The sequence below is a fragment of the Carcharodon carcharias genome, chromosome 2 (assembly GCF_017639515.1).
Source record: "Carcharodon carcharias isolate sCarCar2 chromosome 2, sCarCar2.pri, whole genome shotgun sequence".
Classification (NCBI taxonomy): domain Eukaryota; kingdom Metazoa; phylum Chordata; class Chondrichthyes; order Lamniformes; family Lamnidae; genus Carcharodon; species Carcharodon carcharias.
Window position 1 is genome coordinate 138,515,961 of NC_054468.1, and position 24,654 is coordinate 138,540,614.

Here is a 24,654-nt window from a genome sequence, read left to right on the forward strand (position 1 = left end):
CTCCGACCTCTTGGTATGTGATGGCAACTTCCCTGATTTTCATAGATAGAGGTGCTGCTGGAGGGGTGTCTGTCCACCTCTTGTGGCCGCTGCTGCAGTGAGCTCATGGCCACTGCAATCGGCTGCAGATTTGCACTCACACCCAGCATTTGCTGAGTGCTCTGCTGGATCTAGCTCTCCATGATGGTCTCCAGTATCTCCATGGGGAAAGCCATGCACTCACACGCCTGAGCAATGACAGAACTCATGGCCTGGATGGACTTCTTCATTGTCTGCTCAATGCCTCAAGCAGCTCCACCAGAATCTCCCCTCTTTGTCACTGCAATGCCAGCAGGTTGAGTATGGATGACATCAGAGGCCTGCCATCAACCTGAAGCTTAGCATGGGTCTGTACTCCAATAGTCCTCCAACTGTCAGGCCCCTCGGCTGTCACACCCTCAGTCAGTTACACCTGCGTTTCAGGGAGGTGGTCACCAGACTGCGACCCTGAACCAATTCGCAAGTGCATATCGACCAAGGTGATCGTATCTGCACTGGTGCATGGTGCAGGGGAAAGATATGACACTGCATTCTCTGAAGTATGGGCACTCTCTTTCTCAGACAAGATCTGAAGAGCTTGAGTAGTGGCTTCTCCACGCCCCTCCAGGAGGTTTGCACCTGTGTGAGACAGCAAAATAAAAGCGGCTCTGCTCTTTAAACACCTACTCCCATCCATGTGAGCACCACGCTTCTGTTCCACCCAGGGATTTAGTCAAGCTGTAGCCCTCCTTACTCTCAATGCTCACTCTGACGTCTGCACTGGAGATGGAATGGCCACCCTGCTCTCCAGCCAACTTCAGTGATCCCATCTCAGCAGGGTTCAGGGTTAGAATATCTGGCACTTCTTCTCCCATCTTTGCCCTTTCGTGGTTGTCGTGGTCGCCTTTCTCTTGCAGGCTGAAAGGGTGAGTGACTCTCCACAGCATGATGAGGTGGACCCATCTTTGCTGGCCCTCCCTTGGGCCCATGATGGGCCCTGGCATTTGTGTCTCTCACATGCCCATGGCTTGGGACTTGGAGGATGTTGGCATCATGATGCAGATGCCTGTCACCCACATGCAGTCATTCCTCCTGAGGCTAATGCTGCATGCATGTGCAGCCGGGCTTACAATCCCTTTCAAATTAATTACCTTTCACTCTTAGCCCATCCTGCAAACACAATGCACATGTCATTCACTCAAATCCCCCCAGTGTGAAGCTGGTCATTCTCCCTATCCTTGCACTGGACCCAGTCTCTATGCTGCACACCACAGCTGTTCACCTCCACTGTTATCTCCATCCAGACTTCCTTGGTTAGGCAAGAGCTTTCCTTCCCTCCATCAGTTAGGAACATCATTCTGCCATTCCAGGACTGACTGGAGGATGGTACACAGGGAGGCATCACTGACCCACGGGGCTATCCTCTTTGTGTGCTACGACATTCCTTGTCTTTAATGTTCTGGGTCTGGTTTCTCAAAATGCTCACTGTGGTTCTGAGGATGCAGGAGGCTAGTTTTGAATTTGGACAGTTCAAACTCACACTCAGATTTGTCCTTCTTAAGGCTGAGGTGTGCAGCTGTGAAATTCTCCTTTTTTTCACTATAGTGCTGTCAGAGAAGTAGTGAAAGGGTGTTTCAGGCAGGCAGGGCTGGCTGCCACTTAAAAATGGCACCAACGCCTGCACAGCCATCAGCTGCTGCTGGGAATGCCAGCCTGACTCCCATCCCCTTCACATGATTGGACAGGCCCTACACATTTGGCTCGTTAGCTGGGCACCTGCCATGTAATCACGTTCAGTCGGCTGCTTCCACACTGGGGGCCAATGCTGCTCGCTTCTGGGTTCAGTGATAGGACCATGTCATCATGATTAAATTTCGCCTGATATGTTAGGTCAGTAACCTCTCATCAGACCTTTCATCAGGTCACTGACCTGAGACAGTGGCCAGAATCTTGTTGAGGCGTCGGGGATCACCAGCCGGCTAGGGAACTGGCAAGAGACCTGCACTACCTCATTTCTGAAAGGTCCGCCAAACCACAAGCCAATCAGGCAGTGGCAAGGATGGAATCCTGTGGGCAGAAATCTTTCCCACTGAGAGCTGCTGGGCAATCAAAGGCCGATAGCTCTTGTGCTCAGCAGCGCCACTGGGGTGGCCACGACTGCTGCTGGAAGGAAAGGCACCACAAGAACACAAGGGGCAGAATTTTTTGCTTGGCGTGCAGACGCGTGCCTGACCCGCTCGAGCGTGAAATAGCGCATGATGGGCTAAGGGTGAAGGGTAATTAAGTTGAAAGGGATTATAAGCACGCCCACCGACAATTAAGAGAGCAATTAAACCCATTAATAGCGCAATTAACCAAGATTTTTCATTGCCTGTCCAATGTTACAGTTGGTGGGCAGGTGAGTTGGCCAGGTGGCCTTTGCCTTTTTCAGGAAACCTCATCCACGGGCAGGATGAGGTTTTGGTTATTAAATAAAAAAAATGTATGGACAGAATTTTCATCATGTATCTGTTCAGGTGACTGATTCTGATGCATGGGCATTTTTTTTCGGGTTTTAAATTCTTTATTTATTGCATTTAAATTCTTCAGCTACTTGAGGCAGATCTCTGCCTTCAGGGAGCTTTCATTCCGTGCTCCCCTGTGCCCACTTCAGCTCTCGGCCTCCTCCTGCCCCCATCCCGGCAGCCAGCGTGAAATTGCAGTCGGGGGCTGCTCCCCATATCCCTTATTTGCCTGCAAGACCAAATATCTGTCTATCCCAACCTTAAATATATTCAATGATGGAGCAACCACAACCCTTTGGGGTAGAGAATTCCAAAGATTCACAACTCTTTTAGTGAAGTAATGTCTGTCCTAAATGATTGGCCCCTTATTCTGAGACTGTGCCCTCATGTTTTAGACTCCCCAACCAGCGGATACAATCCCTCAGTGTCTACCCTATCATCCTACTCTTAGAATGCTGTAGGTTTCAATGAGGTCACCTCTCATTCTTCAAAGCTCCAGAGAATATAAGCCCAGTCTTATGAGGAGAGATTGAGCAGTTTAGGTCTATACTCGCTAGCGTTTAGAAGGATGAGCAGAGATTTAATTGAGGTATATAAGATACTAAAGGGGATAGACAAAGTAGACATGGAGCAGATGTTTCCCCTTCTGGGGCATTCTAGAATGAGAGGCCATCGTTTTAGGCTAAGGGGTGGTAGATTTAGATCAGAGATGGGGAGGAATTACTTTTCTCAAAGGGTTGCGAATCTATGGAATTCACTACATCAGAGTGCAGTGGATGCCGGGACGCTGAATAAATTAAAGGAGGAGATAGACAGATTTTTAATTAGTAATGGGTTGAAAGGTTAAGGGGAGAGGGCGGGAAATTGGAGCTGAGGCCAAAATTAGATCAGCCATGATCATAATGAATGGCAGGGCAGGCTCGAGGGGCTGAATTGTCTACTCCTGCTCCTAGTTCTAATGTTATGTTCTTATGTTAATTTACTTGAACTTTCATCATAGGACAGCCCCCTCATCCCTCACCCTAGGGGCCAATTTAGAGAACCTTCACTGTACTGCCTCCAATGCAATTATATCCTTCCTTAAATGTGGAAGCCAAAACTACATGCAGTATTCCAGATGTGGTCTCACCAAAACCCTGCACAACTGTAGCAAGACTTATTTATTCTTGTACTCCAGTCCCCTTGCAGTTAAGGCCAACATGCCATTTGCCTTCCTAATTGCCTGTGGTCCTTGTACAAGCACACCCAAGTCTCTTTGAACATCAACACTTACAAGTTCTACACCTTATAAAAAATACTCTGCTTTTCTATTCTTACGACCATAGAAAATAACTTCACACTTCCCTACATTATACTCCATCTGCCATTTTGTTGCCCACTCATTAACCTGTTTATATAACTTTGCAGCTTCTCAGTGTCCTCCCCACAGCTTACCTTCCCACCTGGTTGAACCATCAGCAAACCTTGATACATTACTTCCTGCTGCTTCATCTAAGTCATTAATATAGGTTGTAAATAAGTGAAGCCACAGCACTGATCCTTGTGGCATTCCGCTATTCACTGCTTGCCAACTTGAAAAAGCCGTGTTAATACCCACTCTCTGCTTTCTATCTGTTAACCAATCTTCCACCTGTGCTAAAATACCACCCACAACTCCATGAGTCCTTATATTGCCTATCAAACTTTTGTGTGGCACGTTATTGAATGCCTTTTGGAAATACAGGCATACTACATCTACAGGTTCTCCTTTATCAATCCTACTAGTTACATCCTCAAAAAACTCTAATAAATTTGTCAAACAGGATTGACTTGTTCTAATCAGACTCTGCTTTATGAAGTAGATTGTTTTGACTTCCTTAATAATAGATTTCAGCATTTTCCCAAAAACTGATGTTAGGCTAACCGGCCTGTCGTTCACTGTTTTCTCTCTCCCACCTTTCTTGAAAAGCAGTGTAACATTTGCCAACTTCCAATCTCATGGGACTGTTCCAGAATCTAAAGAATTTTGGAAAATCATATATTTGCAGTTAACTCTTTTAAAACCCTGGGGTTTTGGCCAACAAACCCCAGGGATTTGTTAGATTTTAGTCCCTTAGGTGTCGCCAATACTTGTTCTCTGCTGATATTAATTTTCTCACTCTTTAAGACAGACACAAAACACTTGTTCAATGCCCTTGCTATTTCCTCAAATCCCCTGACGATTTCTGCTATCTCTGCTTCTAAGGGTCCAACATTTACTTTCATTACTCTCTCCCTCTTTATATACAAAGAAAAACTCTTACAATCTGTTTTTATATTCCTGACTAGGTTACTCTCATTGTTTACTTTTTCCCTTTTTATCAACTTCTTGGTAGTCTTCTGTTGGTCTCTAAAATACTCCCAATCCTCAGGCTTGCTACTGTTTTTGCAACATTGAAAGCCTCTTCTTTTAATCTAATAATATTCTTATTTCCTGTGTGAGCCACAGATGGGCCTTTCTCATTGAGTTTTTGTTTTTCAAAGGAATATATTTTGTTGAAGATTTTGAATTGTTTCTTTAAACGTTTCCCACTGTTCATTTATCTCCATAACTTTTAGTCAATTGACCCAATTAACCTTAGCCAGTTCTCCCCTCATACCTATATAATTGGCTTTGTTTAAAGTTCTTATTTGTGATTGGAATATGTCACTTGCAAACTTAACATGGAATTCAATGGTATTATAAACACTATTTCCCAGCGGATCTTTTACTATGACATTACTAATTAACACTGTCTCATTACATGATATTCGATCAAGGATAGCTTTATCCCTAGTTGGTTCCACAATATATTGTTCCAAGAAACTGTCACATCTTCTAGACTACTCTTATTAATTTGACTGTCTGAGTCTCTATGAAGATTAAAGTCCCCCCTGATTATTACATTGCCGTTGTTACAAGCCCCAGGAGGAAAAAACAATGAAAGCCGGGAAATAAGAGTACAGGTCCGAATTGTTTTTTTCCTTCTGGGGCTCCAATAATTTTTTGTTTAGTACTCTCTTTGCTCAAGAGTATAACTATTGTTGGGGCCTATAAACTACTCCCACCAGTGTCTTCTGACTCTTGTTATGTCTAATTTTCATCCATACTGATTCTACTTCAGGATCTTGAGGCCAGGCCCTTTCTCATCATTATCCTTTTGTCATCTTTTACTATCAGGGCCACCCCTCATCATTTGCCATTCTGTCTGTCTGTCTTACTGAAATATTATGTATTCCCACCTTTGATCATCTTGTAATCATGTCTCTGTAATGGTGATTAGATCTAGATCATTTATCTCTATTTGCCACTAGTTTATCTATCTTATTGCGGATGCTTCACGCATTCATATGAAGAACTTTTAATTTCAAATTTTTACTTTTATTCCCTGCAATGGCCTTATTCGTTGATGTACAAATTTTGTTAAACTCTCTGTCCCTTCCTGACTCACTCTGCTTGTTTTTACCTGCATTGCTATCCTGTTCTGATGACTTTGGATTTCTAAATCTTCCTTTACACAAGTCCCAGGCCACAGGTGAGAAATGTGGAGAGGAGGTTTTACAGGATAAGGGTTGTGGCAAGAGGGGTTGGCAGCAAGGGCAGGGGTATGGTTCTAAGCAGGCACCCGCCTTCCTGATGCCTAGTCCTTTGATCAGGCACTGAGTGCCTTCCATCAAGGGAACCACTCCCAGGAGATGACAGGCTGGCCACATGGTTTTAGCTGTTGTGGATACCACATGGTGACAGGCTTGTCTGCAGCCGGGTTAATACCAGCAGGTGAGGGATGAAGCCCTTAAGTGGTCATTAATTGGCTACTTAAGGTCCTCAATTGATGGTGGGGCAGGAAGGTTGACCATGGGCATTCCCACTCAGAACATGAATCTGGCAGAGGTGGGAAGGCGGTGGAATTCTGGTATGCCACCATCCACCTAAGTACATGCCCTTCCCATCTCCAAGCTTGCCAACAGGGAGAGCAGAAGATTCTACCCATTAACTCCATAACTTCATAGTTGCTGCCAGGCTTGCTGAATATTTCCAGCATTTTCTTTGATTTCCAGCATCCACAATATTTTGTTTTTGAAATTCAGGGTGAGCAGTTAGGAAGCACTACCTTTAAAATCAATAAATCATTTTAAACATTAAAAAAATTCTGTTCAGCCAACAACTTTGTTTCTCTACTACAGGAAATCAGATTTGTTACATAAAATTCAAAATGTAAAAATTGGTTCCATTTCCCTATGCAATAGAAGTTTTGATGTTCCAAAAGCTTCGAAATATATTCTCGACCAGCAGCATGTGCTTTCTGAAAAAGCTGATTTCACGGGGCTCACTACATCCTTCACTGTTAGCTGAAGAGGTTCAATGAAGTAACAGTCAAAGCTTCCGGGTTGCATTCGTGGCCGAAACTCCCAGGTTTTTTAATGATTGAGACATCCCATTTTTGGAAGAGTGCATATTTCTTGCAACTGCCTCTTTTGTTCTGCATTTCATAGAAAGAAATAGGACTAGTGGGATGACATCATCCTGCAGAACTCTTGCCAAAGCTACCTCCCTTCCCCACAGTGCTGTGTATGCCTGAGTAAAGCAGGAGTACTGCATGTCAGGACCTGATCTGGCAGAATTAGGGCTTGCTATAATTTCAAAGGCATCTTTCCCTTTGGCAGTCAATCACAGATTGATCGATTGCTGCTGAGAAAGAGACAAATTTGAAATTTGTCTTGGCAATTTTTTTGAAGTTGTTAAGCCAACATGGTTGGTAGACTTGCACTGCAAGATCCTGCCACTGTAATATTCCTCTGATTAGCTGAGGCAGACTCCATAATTGAGCAAGAAATGGCACAAGCTCCCATCCAAATTATGCTAATACTCCTAAATTTGAAACATGCTGGTTGGAGGTTGTACTTTGCTCCGATCTGCTCCCAAAGGCTATCACAGGATCATCTAATCCTATATATATTGTATACTAGCCCAATCTGCTGCAACTAAAAGTATTAGGTATAATAAGGCAACCAAACCCAGATACCACTGAGGGGAAAATCAACAACTGGCGAAGAGCTTAGGGGAATGATGCAGAGCAAATCTTTACATTTTGTGACGATTTATTTCATTTATGTTTATTATTCTCAGAACTTCAAGGCAACCAGGAAAGAAAATGATCCCTGTGAGTTTTTAAGCATATTTCTTTAAGTAGAATCTGCTGGTGACACTAAACAGTGTTGCAGAATTTTGAGTGCAAAAAGGAAACAACTTAGTTTATTAGTTTACTTTTAATTTTTTTGCAATTGCCTAATCTTGCTGTAAAACCCATACCCCATACCCTTATCATAAGGGACAATAGGGAGTAAAGAGTCTGGTCCTAATACTGCTATGTATTTATCTATGTAAATAAGAAGGGAACATTTGTATTTATTTATTTACCTGCAATGTGTACAGAAACTATTACTTATTTATTTTTCAGATACCAATTAAAAATCCTGAAGGAAGTGTCATAAAATGTTCTTTCCAAATCTTTCAGTGGAAAGGTGCACCCCTCCCATAACTCAGCAACTGCTCCATTCCTCAATCCCCGGCCCTGCAATATAACTAGAAAGTAAAACCATTTCTCAACATGTTTGGACAAGTGAAGAAGAGACAAGGTACGAGCAGAAAATCACAAACCATTAACTTTGCATTTTCCTGTATGTCTAAATATGAATGTTTTACATGAGAGGGAAATAATGACAGTCCTTCGTTAACAGAAATCCAATTTTCGTTGTTCCACCATTGATGGCCATGCCTTCAGCAGCCTAGACCTTAAGTTTGGGAATTTCCTTCCTAAGCCTTTCCACACAGCTACCTCTTTCTTCTCCTTTAAGTCACTCCTTGAAGCCTAACTCTTTGACCAAGCTTTTGGTGACCTATCCTAATATTTCTTTATGTGCCTTGGTGTCCAATTTTATTCCATAATGCTCCTATAAAATGCAACTAATTGACACACCAAATAGTTAATTGATTCCCATTCCATCTTCAAACGACTTAGCACTAACATTTTCTATTGACCTCCACTGTCAAATAACAAAATCATCAAAATAAGTCACTTCAAATGTTGCTTCGGTATGTTACATTACACGTTCTAACAGTTATGTTGACACTTTTGAACTCTGTATGGAATGAAGAAGAAACAATACTACTTTGTTAACAAATACTCCCAAAAAGCACTGAAGAATACTATGCAATTGAAAATACTGCCAAAATAAATTTATCATTTAGTTGAAACTGAGATCGTGCAATAAAAATTAACGTATTCCATTTTGTAAGTAATCTGTGTATTTCAACCTGGCGATTCACAGTAAGGTACACTTTTAACTGCCCTGCAATTTTCACACATGAACCATCCTGCTATTTTATGCAATGCATACTAGTATCAGTGCTTTCATTAAATAATGCATTTGGTTTGAAGATAATTAACCTTTTGTCAGATAAATGTGAAACATAGGGCCATTTGAAGTTGTATATGAGTGCATAGCTAAAATGTGTTGCAGCTATTGAAAGTGGTAGTGGAATAAGGATTGACCTTCATTTATATTCTACTCTGCATCACATAGGGCATACAATGTTGACCTATCCATTTAAGTAATTAAACCTTCCATTTGGAAACATCCTGCAAGAAGAGGCGAAGCTTGGGAGATAAATGCCTGCTTGCTTGATGCATTTAGCTAGTTCCATCACTTGATAGACTGTTTTAAATAGCCTGGGTTGCCAGGTCCTCATAAAAATGGAGATGGATTGGTCAGGAGAGAATACTCTCAAAGGAAAGCTGACTCTCTCATCTCTTTTGCTGGATATAATTTAATTGTTAGCAAGGGTGGGCAGCTGACTCAGGAGACATGTCTTTTTCCTTGCCCCTATTTACTGAGAAATGACTCCATCTGATTAATTTGTAAATTTTCCTTGTTTGGCAATAGGAAATGTTACTTTTAGTGGTGTAGTGCTTGTCACGACTACTCTAACTCACCTTCCAGGCTATTCGATTTCCATGTGAACCATGTTCCAGGGCAATAGGGAAATCACCTCGTTTATAGCACTTGCGAAAAGCTGTAGGTCCACTGGGTCTCTCTCGAAAAGATCCTGCAGATGAAGGACCAACCACCTTGAAAAAGCAATTAAAAAAATTGTACCTTTTCAATCTTTGCAATCATCCTGAGGCCACAATTGTATAAATCTGATAAAAATGTTGAAGATGCAAATACAGGCTAGGATTCGCCAATAAAATTTTATAGGGATAATAAGAACTAAAGAAGTGAAATAAAAACCAGCTTAAATATTTTGCACAGTAAAGTACAATGTTCTGCTTGGCCCTTCCGACCATTCCTTTTGCCTATTACCATTCTCCTTCCTTAAAAAGAACCTACTCCCAAGATGGCTACTATGTTTTTTTCAAAATTAAGAGATCATGGGGGTAATTTTGACTTTGGACAATAGTGTGAAATGAGCGATATTGGATCAGCTTCCTGTTGTACATCTCTGAATTTGCAAACCAGTTGAGATCTATAACAGATGGGCTGATTCTACACTACTGCCAAAATTCAAAGCTTTCCCCTCCACCCTCCTCAGCCAGTGAATTAAGTTCCAGGACACAGTTGAAAGAAAATTGCAAATTTTAAATGTAAGATTCAACTCTGGCTGGTTAGGATTGATAATAATTTGTCTTATATACAAGCTGCCGCTCAGTCTAATATAACATATGTTTCTATGACAGGTGGCAACCAAACAGCTGGAACCAAAGAGAAGGAGCCAAATTTTCATCATAGATGCGGGGATAGGGAGCCAGGAGTTTTTCATTTATCGTGATCCCACCTCTGGCAGTGGCAATTGATCGAATTTTCATCTGGGGGAGGTGGGACAGATTCAAGATGGGCCTGTGGCCTACCATGCCAGCATGGAGGTGGAAAGGGAAGCGAAAATGGGCCAATTTTGGTGTGGGCCGATTACAGGCTGGCTTCCACTGCCGTTTTTGTGCCGCGGTAGGTTAATGATTTGTAGTGACACTGAAAAATATCCTTAGAAGTGCAATAGTTGGCCCAGCATGAAGAAAATCTCAGTAAACATCTAACCCATTGCAGGCTCCCCTGAGTTCTCATTCTGCTGCCTCAGCCACACTCAGCACTGAAGGCCACTGGCCTAACTTGGCTCTGCTCTCCCCTGCATGTGGCTGTACTCTGTCATGTGCAGTTCGAGCAAGTCCCAGCACAGTGCTGTGATTGAGCACAGCAGCTCAGCTTAGGGGCTGCTCCCACAGTCAGCTATCAACTCTACTGCCCCTCACAGTCCTCCCTATCCCTGAACCTCAACAGGGGAGATAAACCACTGAGCAATCCCCTTGCTACTCCTACCCTCTCATCATTTCAAAGCAATGTGTCACTCAAGGAGTTCTGGCCCCCTAGAATATGGCTACACAGTAACAACCCATGTTACACATCAATGGTGAGGCCACCTAGCCTACACATGGTGAACCAATCACTAGTATTCAACCCACAACTCACCAGCCCATTGTTATCATGTATTCATGCCTAGCTACTGATGCATACCACAAAAGGAAAATACACATACTGACTCATGTACATCATCTACTCCAATGCCAGAACGCTGCATAATCCAACAGCCAGGAGAGTTGAACTCATCAGTACCTGGATTCTGCGACCAGTACCTTGATCTGCTCGTGCAGGTGGTCAAAGATGGGAAGTGTATCCTGTACTCAGTGGGCTATAAGCTGTCCCTGACCCTCACCAAGAGGGCAAGGGTACAAATTACAGTGGTGTTGAGTGCCTTGGGGAGCACCATCAAACATGGGTATAGTGCAGTGGGATGTTTCATGACTGCCTGCTTTCTGGAAAGTGAGCAAGACCTCCGGCTATTCAATGTTTCCCCTTGGCTCACAGCTGCAATATGCACAGCAGTGGAGATACACAAGATGCATGCTGCCCATCAAACTTGCAGGATTGTGTGCACTGGACACTGACACAGTGCCCAGTGATTGTGGGCATTGGCTGCTGATGAATAAATTAAACCATGTGGAGGAGCTGACCTTCTCCATGCAACAGCCCACCTTATATCGCCCTCCTTTTTGTCCTTGCAGTAGAAACAAGTGCACAAATCCTGCGAAATGGTGTGGATAGGGGTGCAATACTGCTGTTGAGGGTAGCACGAGCTATGGAGGAGAGGACTATGGACATTGCCAGGGTCCCCTCACAAGAGTGTGTTGGTGATGGCGAGTTCCCCCATTCTAAGTACACATGCCGTGAAAAAGGCTCACCTGCACATGATGTGGCGGTGGGTGTTTCGGTGGTGGTGTTTTGGGAATGGTCTTGTTGGCAATGAGAGAAGTCGGGTGGGTGGCACTGGCTAGGTGTTGCACCTAGTCTGACAGTGTGACAAGCAATCAGTGGTGTGGAAAGCCCCATCACTGCAGAACTTCCCTGGTCTCCTGCCTACTTCTCATGAGCTTCACTTGGTTTTCCAATAGATCCAGGCGGTGTGCACCCACCTCCATGAGCCAAGAAATCCCTTGAGCTTCAGGAAGAAGAAGCGATATCCAAGGATTAAACATCACATCAAACTAGTGTACCAGGCACCAGTGCAGATATGTGCACTTTGGTTGGTTTATGCGCGGTGGTGGTCATTGACGCTGCATAAGTAGCACTGCACTAGTCTGCAGGAGGAGGTGTCTAACGCAAATGCATCTGTGGACAATCCTCCTGGTAGGAGGGTGGACAATCACAGTGATGCTCCACAAGGCAGTGTGGAAGGGACTCAGGAGTTCAGCTGGGGTTCAGTTGCTGGAGCAGCAGCAGCAGCAGATGTTTGACCATCTATTTGAATTCCCTGAGGCTGTGCAATCTCATGCATTGTGAATGGAGGAGCCCATGGAGTAGATGAACTCGACCATATCTTGGGCTTTGAGCACATGGGCTCCTCCATGAGTGGTCAACCTCATGGACAGCCACAAGCGGCAGTACCTGGAGTGCATGCAAGAGCAGCATGATGTCCTGTACACAGTTCACGGTGCCCTCCATAGCCTGGACCAGTCAGTTCAGAGCCTAAGCTCTGATGTTTCTGAAGTATACACTTATGAATGTGTCCCAATGGTGGCTGGGGGGATGCTAGCTGCACCTCAGCAGCCAACTCAGCCTAACCAGCAGGAAAGCAGACCCACGGCTGAGGATGAGGGTTCCATGTATCTCTGGTGCCCCTGTAGAGATGGAGGCAGCACAGTCGCTGGAGGGGCCCCGATCGATCGGTCCCTGCACAACAAGGCTGACTGCCACAGTTTTCATGGTTGCTAAGCTAAGGATGTGAACAGGTTGTCTCCACCTCCTCCATGGCAACAAGGGGAGCAAATCGTAGAAGTGTCTGCATTTGCAGGACACCTCGTCACCTTGATCACTGAGTGGGTCACTCTGGTGTGTTATGAATGTATGTTGTACGTAGTTAGTCCCACTCATTATGTAATTAAAGTCACTGTTGTTTGCAATGGGTAGCACGCTCTTGATAGCTCTATGTAAAACAGTATTGATATTGTGAACAGATATCATCAGGTTCTCAGTGCAAACTGCAGATAGTAGTCCATTTCTACCTAATGGTAGGATTGTGAACATTATTAGCATGGTTGACCTCTGAAGGCTCATGCTTAGTGCATTGCCAGGCATGTGTTCAGCCACTGAGGGTCCCTCAATTGAACTGCTGCTGGATCAGTAGATTCCTCACAAAATGGCGTCCTGTTTCTGAGCACCCGAGCCTGGTCACCACCATGTCTCTCTGGTCCATCCTGTGCATCTGAGAACTCTTCCTCTGAGTCCCCTGGCCCTTCTTCTCTCTCGTCCTGCTCCTCCTTCTCTTCCAATGATATGGGGTCTTCCTTGTGCTCAGCTTCCTCAAGTGTCACTTCTTTTTGTTGTTCCATGTTGTGCAGCATGCAGCATACTACGACCATGCAGAACACCCTGGCAGGTGTGTATTATAATGCTCCACCAGAGCAATCAAGACAGCAAAAAATCTAATGTTGAGCAGGCCTGATGTGCAGGCGTTGGTTCTCATAACAATGCTGGGACTTAGTTTGTAGATTTTGCAAGGATGTTAGGAGCCACTGTCTTAGAGAGTAGCCCCTGTTGCCTAGAATCCAACCACATACATGTAGGCATCATAGCAGCTGCCTGGAAAACGTGCACATACATGCAGGAAGTTCTTCCTGCAGTGAGTCATCAGTTGAATAATGAGGGAATGGTAGGCCTTCCTGTTTATAAATCTATCAAATCTGCCAGTGAGTGCCATGATGGCTACATGGGCCCAGTCAATTACACCCTGGACCTGAGGGAAGCCAGCTGTTGTGGCAAAACCCATTGCCTTCTGCACTTGGGAGGCCATTCCATGGGGAAGCTGATGAAGTCAGCAACCTGGAGAAGAGGGAATCTGTGATGTTGTTGATACAGTGGTGAGCAGCTGACAGAGATATGTCACAGAGTTCAGCAGCAAAGCCCTGACATAATCCCATGGCAAAGAAATTGAAGGCTACCATCATCTTCAGTATTACTGGCAGGGCCTGTTGATGGGTAGTTCCAGGTAGGTCATCATGAAGGAGGGCACAGATGTCTGTTACCATCTCACTGGAATGTCGCAATCTCCTCCTGCACTGGTGGTCAAGCATGTCCACGTAGGTGCACCGTTGCAGTATACCAGGTGTTTCGAGTAGTCTAGGGTCTCCATTCTTGGCTTTGGCTTTGTGGTTCATCCCGTTGCTGTATGGATACCCTTCCTCATACTGTGCTCTACTGCTGCACTGCTTTGATGGCCTGCAGGTGTGAGGGAGCTGGACACATTTCCAGTGACACACCTCCTTCCTTGTGTTTGAATTTGAATTTTGAATTTCAGCAAGCCTGGCTGAATAGTCTGATGCCCTATTAGTGGTAGGATTTTGCCCAGCCCCTGAGTTTTCACAGAGCTCACCCCTACCTCTTCCACCCCCGTCCCCCCCTCCTTTGTCCAACTCCAGCAACTTCCTTGAGGCTCTTCTGGTTACTTTAATGCAAAGTTATCCCACTTGCAAAATTTCAGAAGCTTTTCCGCCCTTCCATAAGGCCTCCCATGCCATTCACAACTGGACTGTACTGCCATGGTTTAGGAGGCCTTTGAAAACACATCCGGCCTCTTGAAAATCCAGACCTTCTGTTCCTGAAATCTGCACAATGGTGCCACTGGCATCTATAATGATTTCTGGATTCCTAGTCCCATGACATTACCACTAGACCACTGTCTCTCCTCATCTAAGGAAGGATATACTTGCCATACAGGGAGTACAATAGGAGTTCATTAGTCTAATCCCTGGAGTGTCTAATGAGGAGAAATTGAGGAAGCTGGGCCTGTATTCTCGAGAGTTTTGAAGAATAAGAGGTGATCTCATTGAAACAGGGTAGCTGCAGACAGGATGTTTCCCCTGGCTGGTGAGTCTCAAACTAGGGGACACAGTCTTAGAATAAGTGGCAGGCCATTTAAGACTGAGATGAGGAGGAATTTCTTTACTCAGGTGGTGGTGAATCTTTGGAATTCTCTACACCAGAGAGCTGTGGAAGCTCAAAAACTCTTACAAATATCGATAGATTTCTGGATACAAATGACATTGAGGGATTATGGGGATAATGCAGGAAAATGGCGTTGAGGTAGATGATCGGCCATGATCTAATTGAATGGCAGAGCAGGCTCAATGTGCCAAATGGCCTACTTCTGCTCCTATGTTCCACTTGTCTTCTGAATTGGTTGGAAAAATAATGACAATTGTCCCCTATCTAACACAAGAAAATTACACAGGTCACTTCACTTCCAAATCAAGGATGCAAGTTTACTTTCTCCTTCCTTGCAGTGGTCAACTCAGAGCAAACCAATGCAAATAAATCCCTCTATATCTAATTGTCTGAATTTTGCTTCCAAGTGCTTGAAATCTGTCATTTTTGTTTCTTGCATTTCAGAACTCAGACCTCAAAAACAGCTAGGGTTAAGTCTTTGCTTTGATGCTCTGTGCAAAGGTTTAGAACCTCTAGGTTTGACGACCTATATTTTATTAAGCATTTATACTAAAAACTACTTATTTAATTTTGTATCAATTTAGTTGTCTGAGCTTTGTCATTGGTTAATTTACTAATGCTTTTGAAAAAAAAGGAAAAACAATTGGATGATCTAAAAGAATAGGATAAATAGAAATAAAAAAGAAGCAAGTGACAGTAGGATTTGTGGATTCGATTTAATTTGTAATTTTATGCATTAGATGCACTGTTACCTTGAGTATTTATGTTTTGCTGTTAAGCTTAGGGACACCCATGCAATACTTTTATTCAGCACCTAGTAATTGGAACTATCTTTTCTCAGTATGTAAAAGCACTTGGATATGACAGCTGAATAGTAAAATTCAGAATCATGTGGAGGGTTAAAACTTGGGAAATTGATAGAGCATTGGGAAGCTGGTTCCAACCTGCCGACTTCCGCATTTAACTATAGGGCATTGGACTGCGTGCGAAGAACACTCTCAGGAGAAGTGGGTTATCAGTTTCAATATTTTAGTCACTCAGTTGCAGAAATATCAACATGGCTTTTGTAATTTAAGGTCCATGGGTTGGTCAGGCTTCCAGGAACTTGCCAGTGAAAGCAAAGTCAGAACACTCGTAATTGAGGGGCTGAAGACAAGGAAATAACTCAAGTTCTGAAGCCTCACAGCTACTTTCTTGCTTGCTTGTTTGAAGGTCTTTCTTCACAGGTCTTGTGTTCAGAGGTTTGACAACTTTAGATGTTTTTACTTTTGGGCCTGGATTTTGCACTTGTTGGGCACACATGAACGGCGGCCGCAGTTTCCCCTTCCGCTTGCGAATATTGAAATGGTGCAATTTCATGCTGGCTGGTCAATTAAGGACCAGACAGCATGAAATGCTCCTGGACATTGGCGCAGCACTGCCAGTGTGGGCGGGCCCATCGTGGGTGCCAGCTGGAATGGTGACACAGAGGGAAATATAAAACGATCCTTGTCAGCTCCCTGAAGACTGCTAGGAGTTGGGGAAGAGCCTAATGGAGCTACTGACAAGAGACTTGAAAATTTGGCGTAAGTGATGGCCTCAGCACCCGGTGGGCATGGCAAGCGGGATGCCAATGTTGGTGAGCACTCTGTTGTACAATTCTCAGATGATTGCCTGCACATCCTAGTGAGGCAGTGAATGCCTGGCGTGAAATACTCATGCCACAGGATGGCAAGAGGAAGCCACCCCACCAGATGAAGGAGATGGCTGCACAGGTGAGCATGCATGATGTGGAGAACTGCACATGGATCCAGTGCCAGAAACAATTCAATATTTTTCTGTGGCCTGCAAGGATGAGTACCAACTTGGCATGGAAGTGAATATAGATATCTTGGAGGGTGGCTGTAAGTTGTGGCGCTCAAGGGTGTAAGATGAATAGTGCCAAATGGCATATATCCCTGTGCCTGCCAAAGATGGGAGATGTTGCTGCTCACCTTATGTGGAAGAGGGGTGAGGAGTGCCAGTTTGATAGGCACCTCAGGCTGGCTCTCCAGAGGACGGGTTGCAAGGCTGGAATGGTGTTGCAGGTAGAGGATGGACTAATGAATGCACTTGTTTATGTTCAGGAAGAGAAGCCATAATGCGCTGGAGCACACATGACTGGATGGGAGGTGCCCATGATCCTTACCAGGTTTGAGATGGACACTCTGATCATGGAATGGGAGTGAGGAACAAGGTCCACAGAACTCAGAGAGGCAGGGGTCTCAGAGGACGATAAGAGGGCAGTGGGCAGATGAGAAACTGGGGCAGTGTGCAAGAAGAGCAGGATCGTGGCATCTCCAATGAAAAGTTCAAGTCCAGAGTACCCATCGTTTGCTGCTCACAGAGCCACAGTGAGGCATGTTTCCATTTTGGCCAGCAACTGTTGTGCTTGCATAGATACTTAGTGATGATGTTCTTAACTGATGTATCCTGTTTTCCCTCAGAAGTGCCATCCTCATGACGCCCAACTGACCCCGAGGACACCCCTTGACACCTGAGGAGGAACCACTGAGTGATGCACCCGCGTCACATCCGAACTCTGCAATAAGCACCAGGCACTGACATGTTGGTGGGTTATAGTGCGTTGGCTCAGTTTGAAGTGCACTGTGGTGAGGGCGTGTCATACTCACATGAGGAGTTGACGGAGGCAGAGAGTGCCCAGGGTGCTGGCAGTCAGAGGACTGCTGGAGACCAGGACCATGTTGAGTCCGAGGCAGATGACAAGCCTCTGGAGTCATCCATCAGGCAGCAGATGCTGGATGTCCAACAGGATGCACAGGAAGATCTCGGGGGGATACCTGAGGGTCTGCGTGCCATAGTATCTGTCATGGAGGAGTCCATGCGGAGTGTGAGTCCTGCATTGACCCTGAGCACTGAGCGCACAGCTTCGTCCATAAAAATGCAGCTCCAGGAACAGAATCAGGGGTTCCTGGGGTCGCGCTGTGACCTGCATTCCTGGGGTCGCGTTCTGACCTGCAAGCCCACACTTCGGCTGTGACCTCATGAGGTCACTGCCAGTGTGAGAGATAGATGAGACACCTAGTCTCTCTTATAGGTGCCCATCCATCAATGGACAGCAGAAAAGTCCAGACATACTTCTGGTGGACAAGCTACCTGTCGTCTCTGTTGTCTCCTCTCACAGCGTCCCGGACGAGGGCAGCAGCTCCACTGCTCCTCTGCCAGTGACCATCCTATCTTCTGAGGCCACGGTGACTGAGGAGTGCCCAGGCATGTTGCTGCTCGCTCCCTCTCAGGCAGAGCCTTTAGGCCCCAACGGCCAGAGGATGACAACCAAAGTCATCAGGGCCTTCACGACAGCAAAGTCAGCAATCTGCCTCCAATGCTGCTGCCAGCAAGGGTGGGGGGGACTAAGACATAGCACTCGGAAGCGTGAGTTTAAGGCATCATGAACATAGGATGAGGTTTTCACAGGTGACATGCATTCATTTCATCAGAGCTACATATTGTTTTTGTGTGATTTTGGCCACCATATTAGGTTTTGTTCCTTGTTTGCAACACTGGTAAAGAAAAAATAAAGATTTTGTTTTCAATATCCTGAGTGTCCCTCATGTTTTCCATAGATGCTGACCTCATCAGTGCCCTATGATGGATGGCAGAGGCAGGAGGTTGTGAGGCAACATTGAGGTCATGGCATTGCTATCTCAGAAATGTGTGTGATGGAGGCATTGCCCTTGTACTGAGATGGAAGCCAAGCCCTGGCAGCCTAGCTGAAGGAATATTGAATCAAGGCCTCCTTGGTGTCCCTTGGCTCTCTGAAGGTTCATCAAATCTGCCTCCTCGTCCTCATCTTGTGCCTGCCCAGCTCCTCATCAGATAGATCTGTAGAACCTTCCTCTGAGGCATGTGGAGTTGCCTCACTATCCTCGCCCTCAAGTGGGTTCCCCTTTGCCAGTGCCGTATTGTGCAGAGTGCAGCAGGCCATGATGATGAGCAGCAGGCGCTCCAGAGGATATTGCAGGGAACCCCCAGGACTGTCCAGACAGCAGAACATCATCTTCAGTAGCCCTATTGTCCTCTCAACCACCATCCTTGTGGAAGCATGACTCCACTGGAAGTCTTTTCCACATCTGTCCTTGGGTGCCGGATTGACATCATGAGCCACCTTTTCAATGGATACCTTTTGTCACCCAGCAACCAACCATTCAGCCGAGCTGGAGCTACAAACTGACTTGACACCTGGGAGTGTCGCAGAATGTATGCATCCTTGGAATTCCAGGGTACCTTGCACAGACTTGCAGAATCTGGCTCTGGTGGTTGCCTACTAGCTGCATGTTCATTGAACGGTAACTCTTCTATTTGCAAAGGCACCCGGCTGACCCACTGGCACCTTGATGACCACATGAGTGCAGTCTGTGGCACCCTGGATGCATGGGAAACCAGCAATAGCTGTGAAGCCTCTGGCTCACTCAGCTTTGCTGGCTTGGTCCTTCCAGTCATGAATGAATGTGAGGACCTATCTGAACAGAACATCCGTTATGAGCTTGACACAGCTATGGACAACTTGGGACACTGCAGAAAGATTCCCCACTGACCCTTAGAAAGATCCGGATACATAAAAATTGAGGGCTACTGTGACCTTCAGAGCCACTGGCATTGAGTGCCCACCCACACAGTTGGAGGCGATCTCCGACCCAATCATATGGCATAATAATGTTATGGTGTTCCTAGAGAAGTGGGGCCTCCTGTGGCACTGGACCTCAGACATGTTAAGATTGCTTGATTGCTGACTCCTGTGTGCACTGGCTGACCGTACTATCATGCGAGCGTAAGATGACATCGGGATACCTGCCCAGTGTCATCAGGCGCGATTTAATCTCTTCCAGGTTGGCTGTGTGCCCAAAACCAGCATGTAAAATTCTGGCCCTAATCTTCACCTTGGAGCTCTAGTTTAACAGGTCATTGACACTCCCTTTGCACCACCAAACCTTTTGTCATTAATCTTTCTTGTTTTCAATGCTATCACAGATGTTCCCTTTTTCCCATGCTCCCCTTTTCACTTGCTTAAAATCTATTACATGCCTAATTTTTCTCAGTTCTGATAAAAGGCCATGCATGTGAAACTGCTTCTCTCTCCACAGATGCTGCCTGGCCTGCTGAGTATGTCCAGCATTTTCTGTTTAGATCAGTGTGGATGCTGTTCATGATGTTTTACTTGATTTTTAGCTGAGGATCAAGATGTCCAGTAGCAGCAGCAGCAGCACCAACAGGAGCATCAGCAGCAGAAGCACCACCAGCAGTATTAGCAAGTACAGGAGGAACAGCCCCAATAAGAGAACCACCGGCAGCTGCACATGCAGGAGCAGGAGTAACCTACTCTTCATGGACCTGCCACTTCATAGAAGAGAGGGGATCAAGGACCTGCCAGAGACATTTGCAGGATCTCACAGTCAGTAACCCACAAAAACCTAAGATAGCTGATGATGGCTTGTTTACCAGGGTGGGCAATTATGTCAACTTTGCCACTGATGATGCCAGTGATGCTTTAGCTGGCTACCCACAGATGCAGGGTACCATCAACTGCCCATGTGGCAATTAAAGTAACCCCAGATCACCCAGGCATATTCATCAATTGCAAGGGTTTTAACTGCATCAATATGCAGGTGGTGTGCAACCCCAGAAAGATGCTTATGCAGTCAGATATATGTAAGATTCCCAGCTATTGCCATGATGCTTCTGTTCCGTGGCAATTGATTCTCCCTAATCTCTTTGCACCTTAAAGCAGGCTTAATGGTTGGTTGCTTAGAGACAAGGGAATACCCATTTAAAATGTAGCTGATGATACTCACAATGAAACCAAATAATGAGGCTCAGGAGTGATACAATGAAAGACATATGACAACCAGATATGTCACTGAACAAGCCATCAACATCTTGAGGCTGAACTTCATGTCCTGGACAGATCAATAGGTGCTTTTCTGCATGCATCAGCTAGTCTCCAGAATGGCTGTGGTGTGCTACACGCTGCACAACATTGTACACAGAACAGTGCTTCCACAGATGATTCCAAGAGGAGAAAGAACACGTGCAGTCAGTGTCCCAGTAGCGGCATTTATTGCTGCTGAAATGTTAATAATATTATTGTGAGGTTCATATAAGTTCCACCAGTCTACCTATCTGTTAGTCACACAAAAATGTAATTTCCCCCTTTCCATTCCCCAACGTATGCAGTTCTGCAAACAACCAAGCATCTCTTTCAAAGGAAATGCTGGAAACACTCAACAGGTCTGGCAACACCTGTGGAGAGAGAAACTGAGTTAACATTTCGAGTCCTTTTACAGACTTGAAACGTTAACTCTGTTTCCCTCTCCACAAGTGCTGCCAGACCTGCTGAGTGGTCCCAGCATTTCCTGTTTTATTTCAGATTTCCATCATCTCCAGTATTTTGCTTTTATCTCTTTCATGGGCTCCCAATGCTTGGCATCTTGTTATAGCATTCATCACAAGTGAAAAGGCCACTGCCTAGTGGCTACCAAATTGGCAACATGGGAAAGCAATGGAAATAATATTTATTTGGCTCCAAAAAACCCCAGAAGTTTACCAATTTAATATTGTGCAGCATACCAATGTGCCTACCCTACAAGTCTTTACTGTTCCTGTTCCTAGCACTTTTACATGGTGCAACCCCTGTGACTTCAGCAGTGGTAAAGGCAGTCTGTTCAGATCCCTGCTCTGACTGCTGAGATGCTCCTGGTTGATGTCCTCAGTGTCTTGAAGCTTGTGAGGACCCCACTAAAGACTGTTCCACCTGCACCTGTGTAGGGGCAGACTTGGCTACCAGACTTGACAAGAGGCACCATATGGAGTATTGACAGAGGGAAGGAGTAACAGGCGAGAAGAGGAAATGCTTTGAGCTGAGTCCTCACTTTCATATCCACTTTCACCATCATCCCTCTCATGGCCCACCCACACTTCCATGATTACATGAGCTGGAGAATACTTTGCTCAAGATTGGTGGGCTGATGAAGGCTAGGGTTTCAAGTGCTGTAAAGTGTTGGGTATGGTTCGGTATGTCTTATTTAGGCATTTTAAATCTAAGGAAGTTCAACAGTAAGTATTTATTAACTACTAGAAACTATGTACATAAGTACAGTAAAGGTCCAAGCTAAGAGCTATCTCCATGCTTGCTTCTACACATGGTTCTGTCCAACACCACACTGAACCCTAGGTGTGGGTCATATGTTTTTTTACATCACCCTGAGTGGTACTGTACTTAGTCCTATGTTAACTCTTTATGTGCCAGACCTTCATACTACGCCTCCCCTAAAGTCTTTATCCAATGTATTTCAAGTTATCCCAGTTTATCCCATGCATTACATCATTACTACTATCTCATCTCCTGTCCTCAAGTCTCTTGAGTTCATAGGTTCAGGCAGCCTGGAAGCCTTATAACACTTCCATATCTTGTTTTCACTACTGCTGGAGGAGCGGTGGGCTCTGTTGCTGCAGGTAAACTTTGTTGAATCGGAGGTTGTTCTGGCATTGGGATGTCTTTTCATCCTCTTTTTCCATTCTTTGGCACTGAATCGCTTTGTCGATTCCCCAATTGTAGTGATAGATGGTGTTTGATTTATTCCACTTTTTATGGAATGGACAAACTCTGGGCCCATCTCTATAATGGTTTTTTCTCTTCTTCCTTTGTGCGGCTTGCTTTGATGCACACCAAGATGGATGATGGCTCTTTCTGTTGTAAGGGTGTGACTTGGTGGTAAGCTCACCTTTGCATTTAGCTGTGTGATGTACCGACATCAATGGATGGCTGCTACTCAGTTCTAACAGCGTTTGTGGCACTGTCATGCTGGCTGGACATTGCAGTGTCTGCTCTGTGGTGTTGGAGCCGTAGGATGAGGCTCTTCTCATTGCTGGTTCCTCTCTTGACTTGTCACATTACAACAGTAGTTGCTTGAGGAGATTCAGGACTACACAGGTACCTCTGCTCGAGAGAGAAAAAGACTGGTTACAGATGACGTACATCAGCTCGAAGATTTGTTTGCTGCCATACTTTAATGGTTCCAAAATCATGCCTACAACTGAAATTTACATTCCTCCAGATTTATAAAGTGGTGTGTCGGCTATTCATAGCTAGAGGTCTCTCAGCCATGGTTCTTTGGCTGATAGGACCATAATGCTGGCTCCTGTGTCCAGTTTAAAGTTTGTGATATGGCAATTAACCAAGATGTCAGCATTTCAGAATAGAAATCCAGGATCTTTGCTCTTGCCCAAGCAGCATGGTTGTGTGTTCTCTTGTGTGCTGTCTTAACCTCATGAATTCTCTTGAGATTTTCTATGATTTTTGGTGTTTTGGCTTTGCACAGCTTCCTGAAGTGTTCTATTTAGTTACATTGAAAACATTGGGTTGAAATTGCCAGACACTGATCACTGCTGTGGAGATGCTTTGCTCCACAGTGCTGGCATGGTCGGTCTATTGGCTGGTTAGGATATTGCTTCCTTTGGTCTGGACTGTCCCTGTCCCTGGTCTGTGCTGTTTCACTAACTGGACAGTTAAGTTTACTTTGTACCATGGTTTGCTTTCTCCCCTTAATATGGATCTATGTTGCAAATGGAATTCAGATTGCCTGACAATCTGGATGGCTTTCTCAAGGGTTAGGCATTCCTTCATTTGAAGTATGTCCAAGAGTGCATTGTCCACCACTTCTACAACTATTCCATCCCTGATTAGCTCAGATTTCAAGTCACCGTAATTATAGTCTTCAGCCATTCTATACAGGTCATTAATGAAAGAGTCGACAGGTTCTCCTGGCTGTTGGACACAATTTATTCAATTTAGCTCTTTCAAAAGTTTGTTACTTTTGAGGTTAAAATAAGTGTCAAATGATTTTAGCACTTCAAATTTTGCACGTAATTCGTTGATTTCTTGTTCAGCTATTATCTTGTTGGCTATCAGGCCTACTGAATAAAGCTTGTGTTAACTTGTTCAGTTTCTGTCTTTTTATCTAGACCTGAAGCAATCATGTATCCAAGGAATCTTTTTCTCCAGAGTCCCCAATTTTGTGAATGATTTGGGCCTTGAATAAGTCCAAATTGACCTGGAAGAGTGGGTTTCTAATCCATGGTTAAAATTTTTAAATGCAAGTTCCCCAACAAGCCACCCCGGAACTATATTACTGTTCCTTCACTGTCACTGGGTCAAAATCCTGGTAGCCCCTTCCTAACAGCATTGTGGGTATCTGTACACAACATAGATTGCAGAGGTTCAAGAAGGTTGCTCACCACCATCTTCTCAAGGGCAATTAGGGATGGACAATTAAATGCTGTCCTAGCCAGCCAAGGCTTAGCCTAAATAGCCAAGTGGTTATGGTACTGGGTTTGTAACCCCAAGATCAAGAGTTCAAATTTCACAATGGTAAACTATGAAACAATGTAACTTCATCTGAAACAGATGGAAACGGGTTTGTACTCAAAAGAGTTACATCCCATGAATGAATAAATAAATGGAAAAGAACAGCAGTTGGTGTGGTCAGCAGAGAGAAGAGTCTCCAGGCTCTTTGAGACATACCAAAGCTGGATATGTCAAAGAGACGCC

The 24,654-nt window shown here is 44.9% G+C and overlaps 1 protein-coding gene across 1 annotated transcript in view; it reads right to left on the reverse strand.

The window, feature by feature from the left end:
- LOC121274496 (parkin coregulated gene protein homolog) overlaps positions 1-24,654 on the reverse strand; it is a 510,838-nt gene that overhangs the window by 332,817 nt on the left and 153,367 nt on the right. Inside the window, exon 2 of the mRNA XM_041181839.1 lies at positions 9,515-9,649. Coding sequence (XP_041037773.1) covers positions 9,515-9,649 — 135 coding nt within the window. The remainder of the gene's footprint in view (positions 1-9,514; positions 9,650-24,654) is intronic.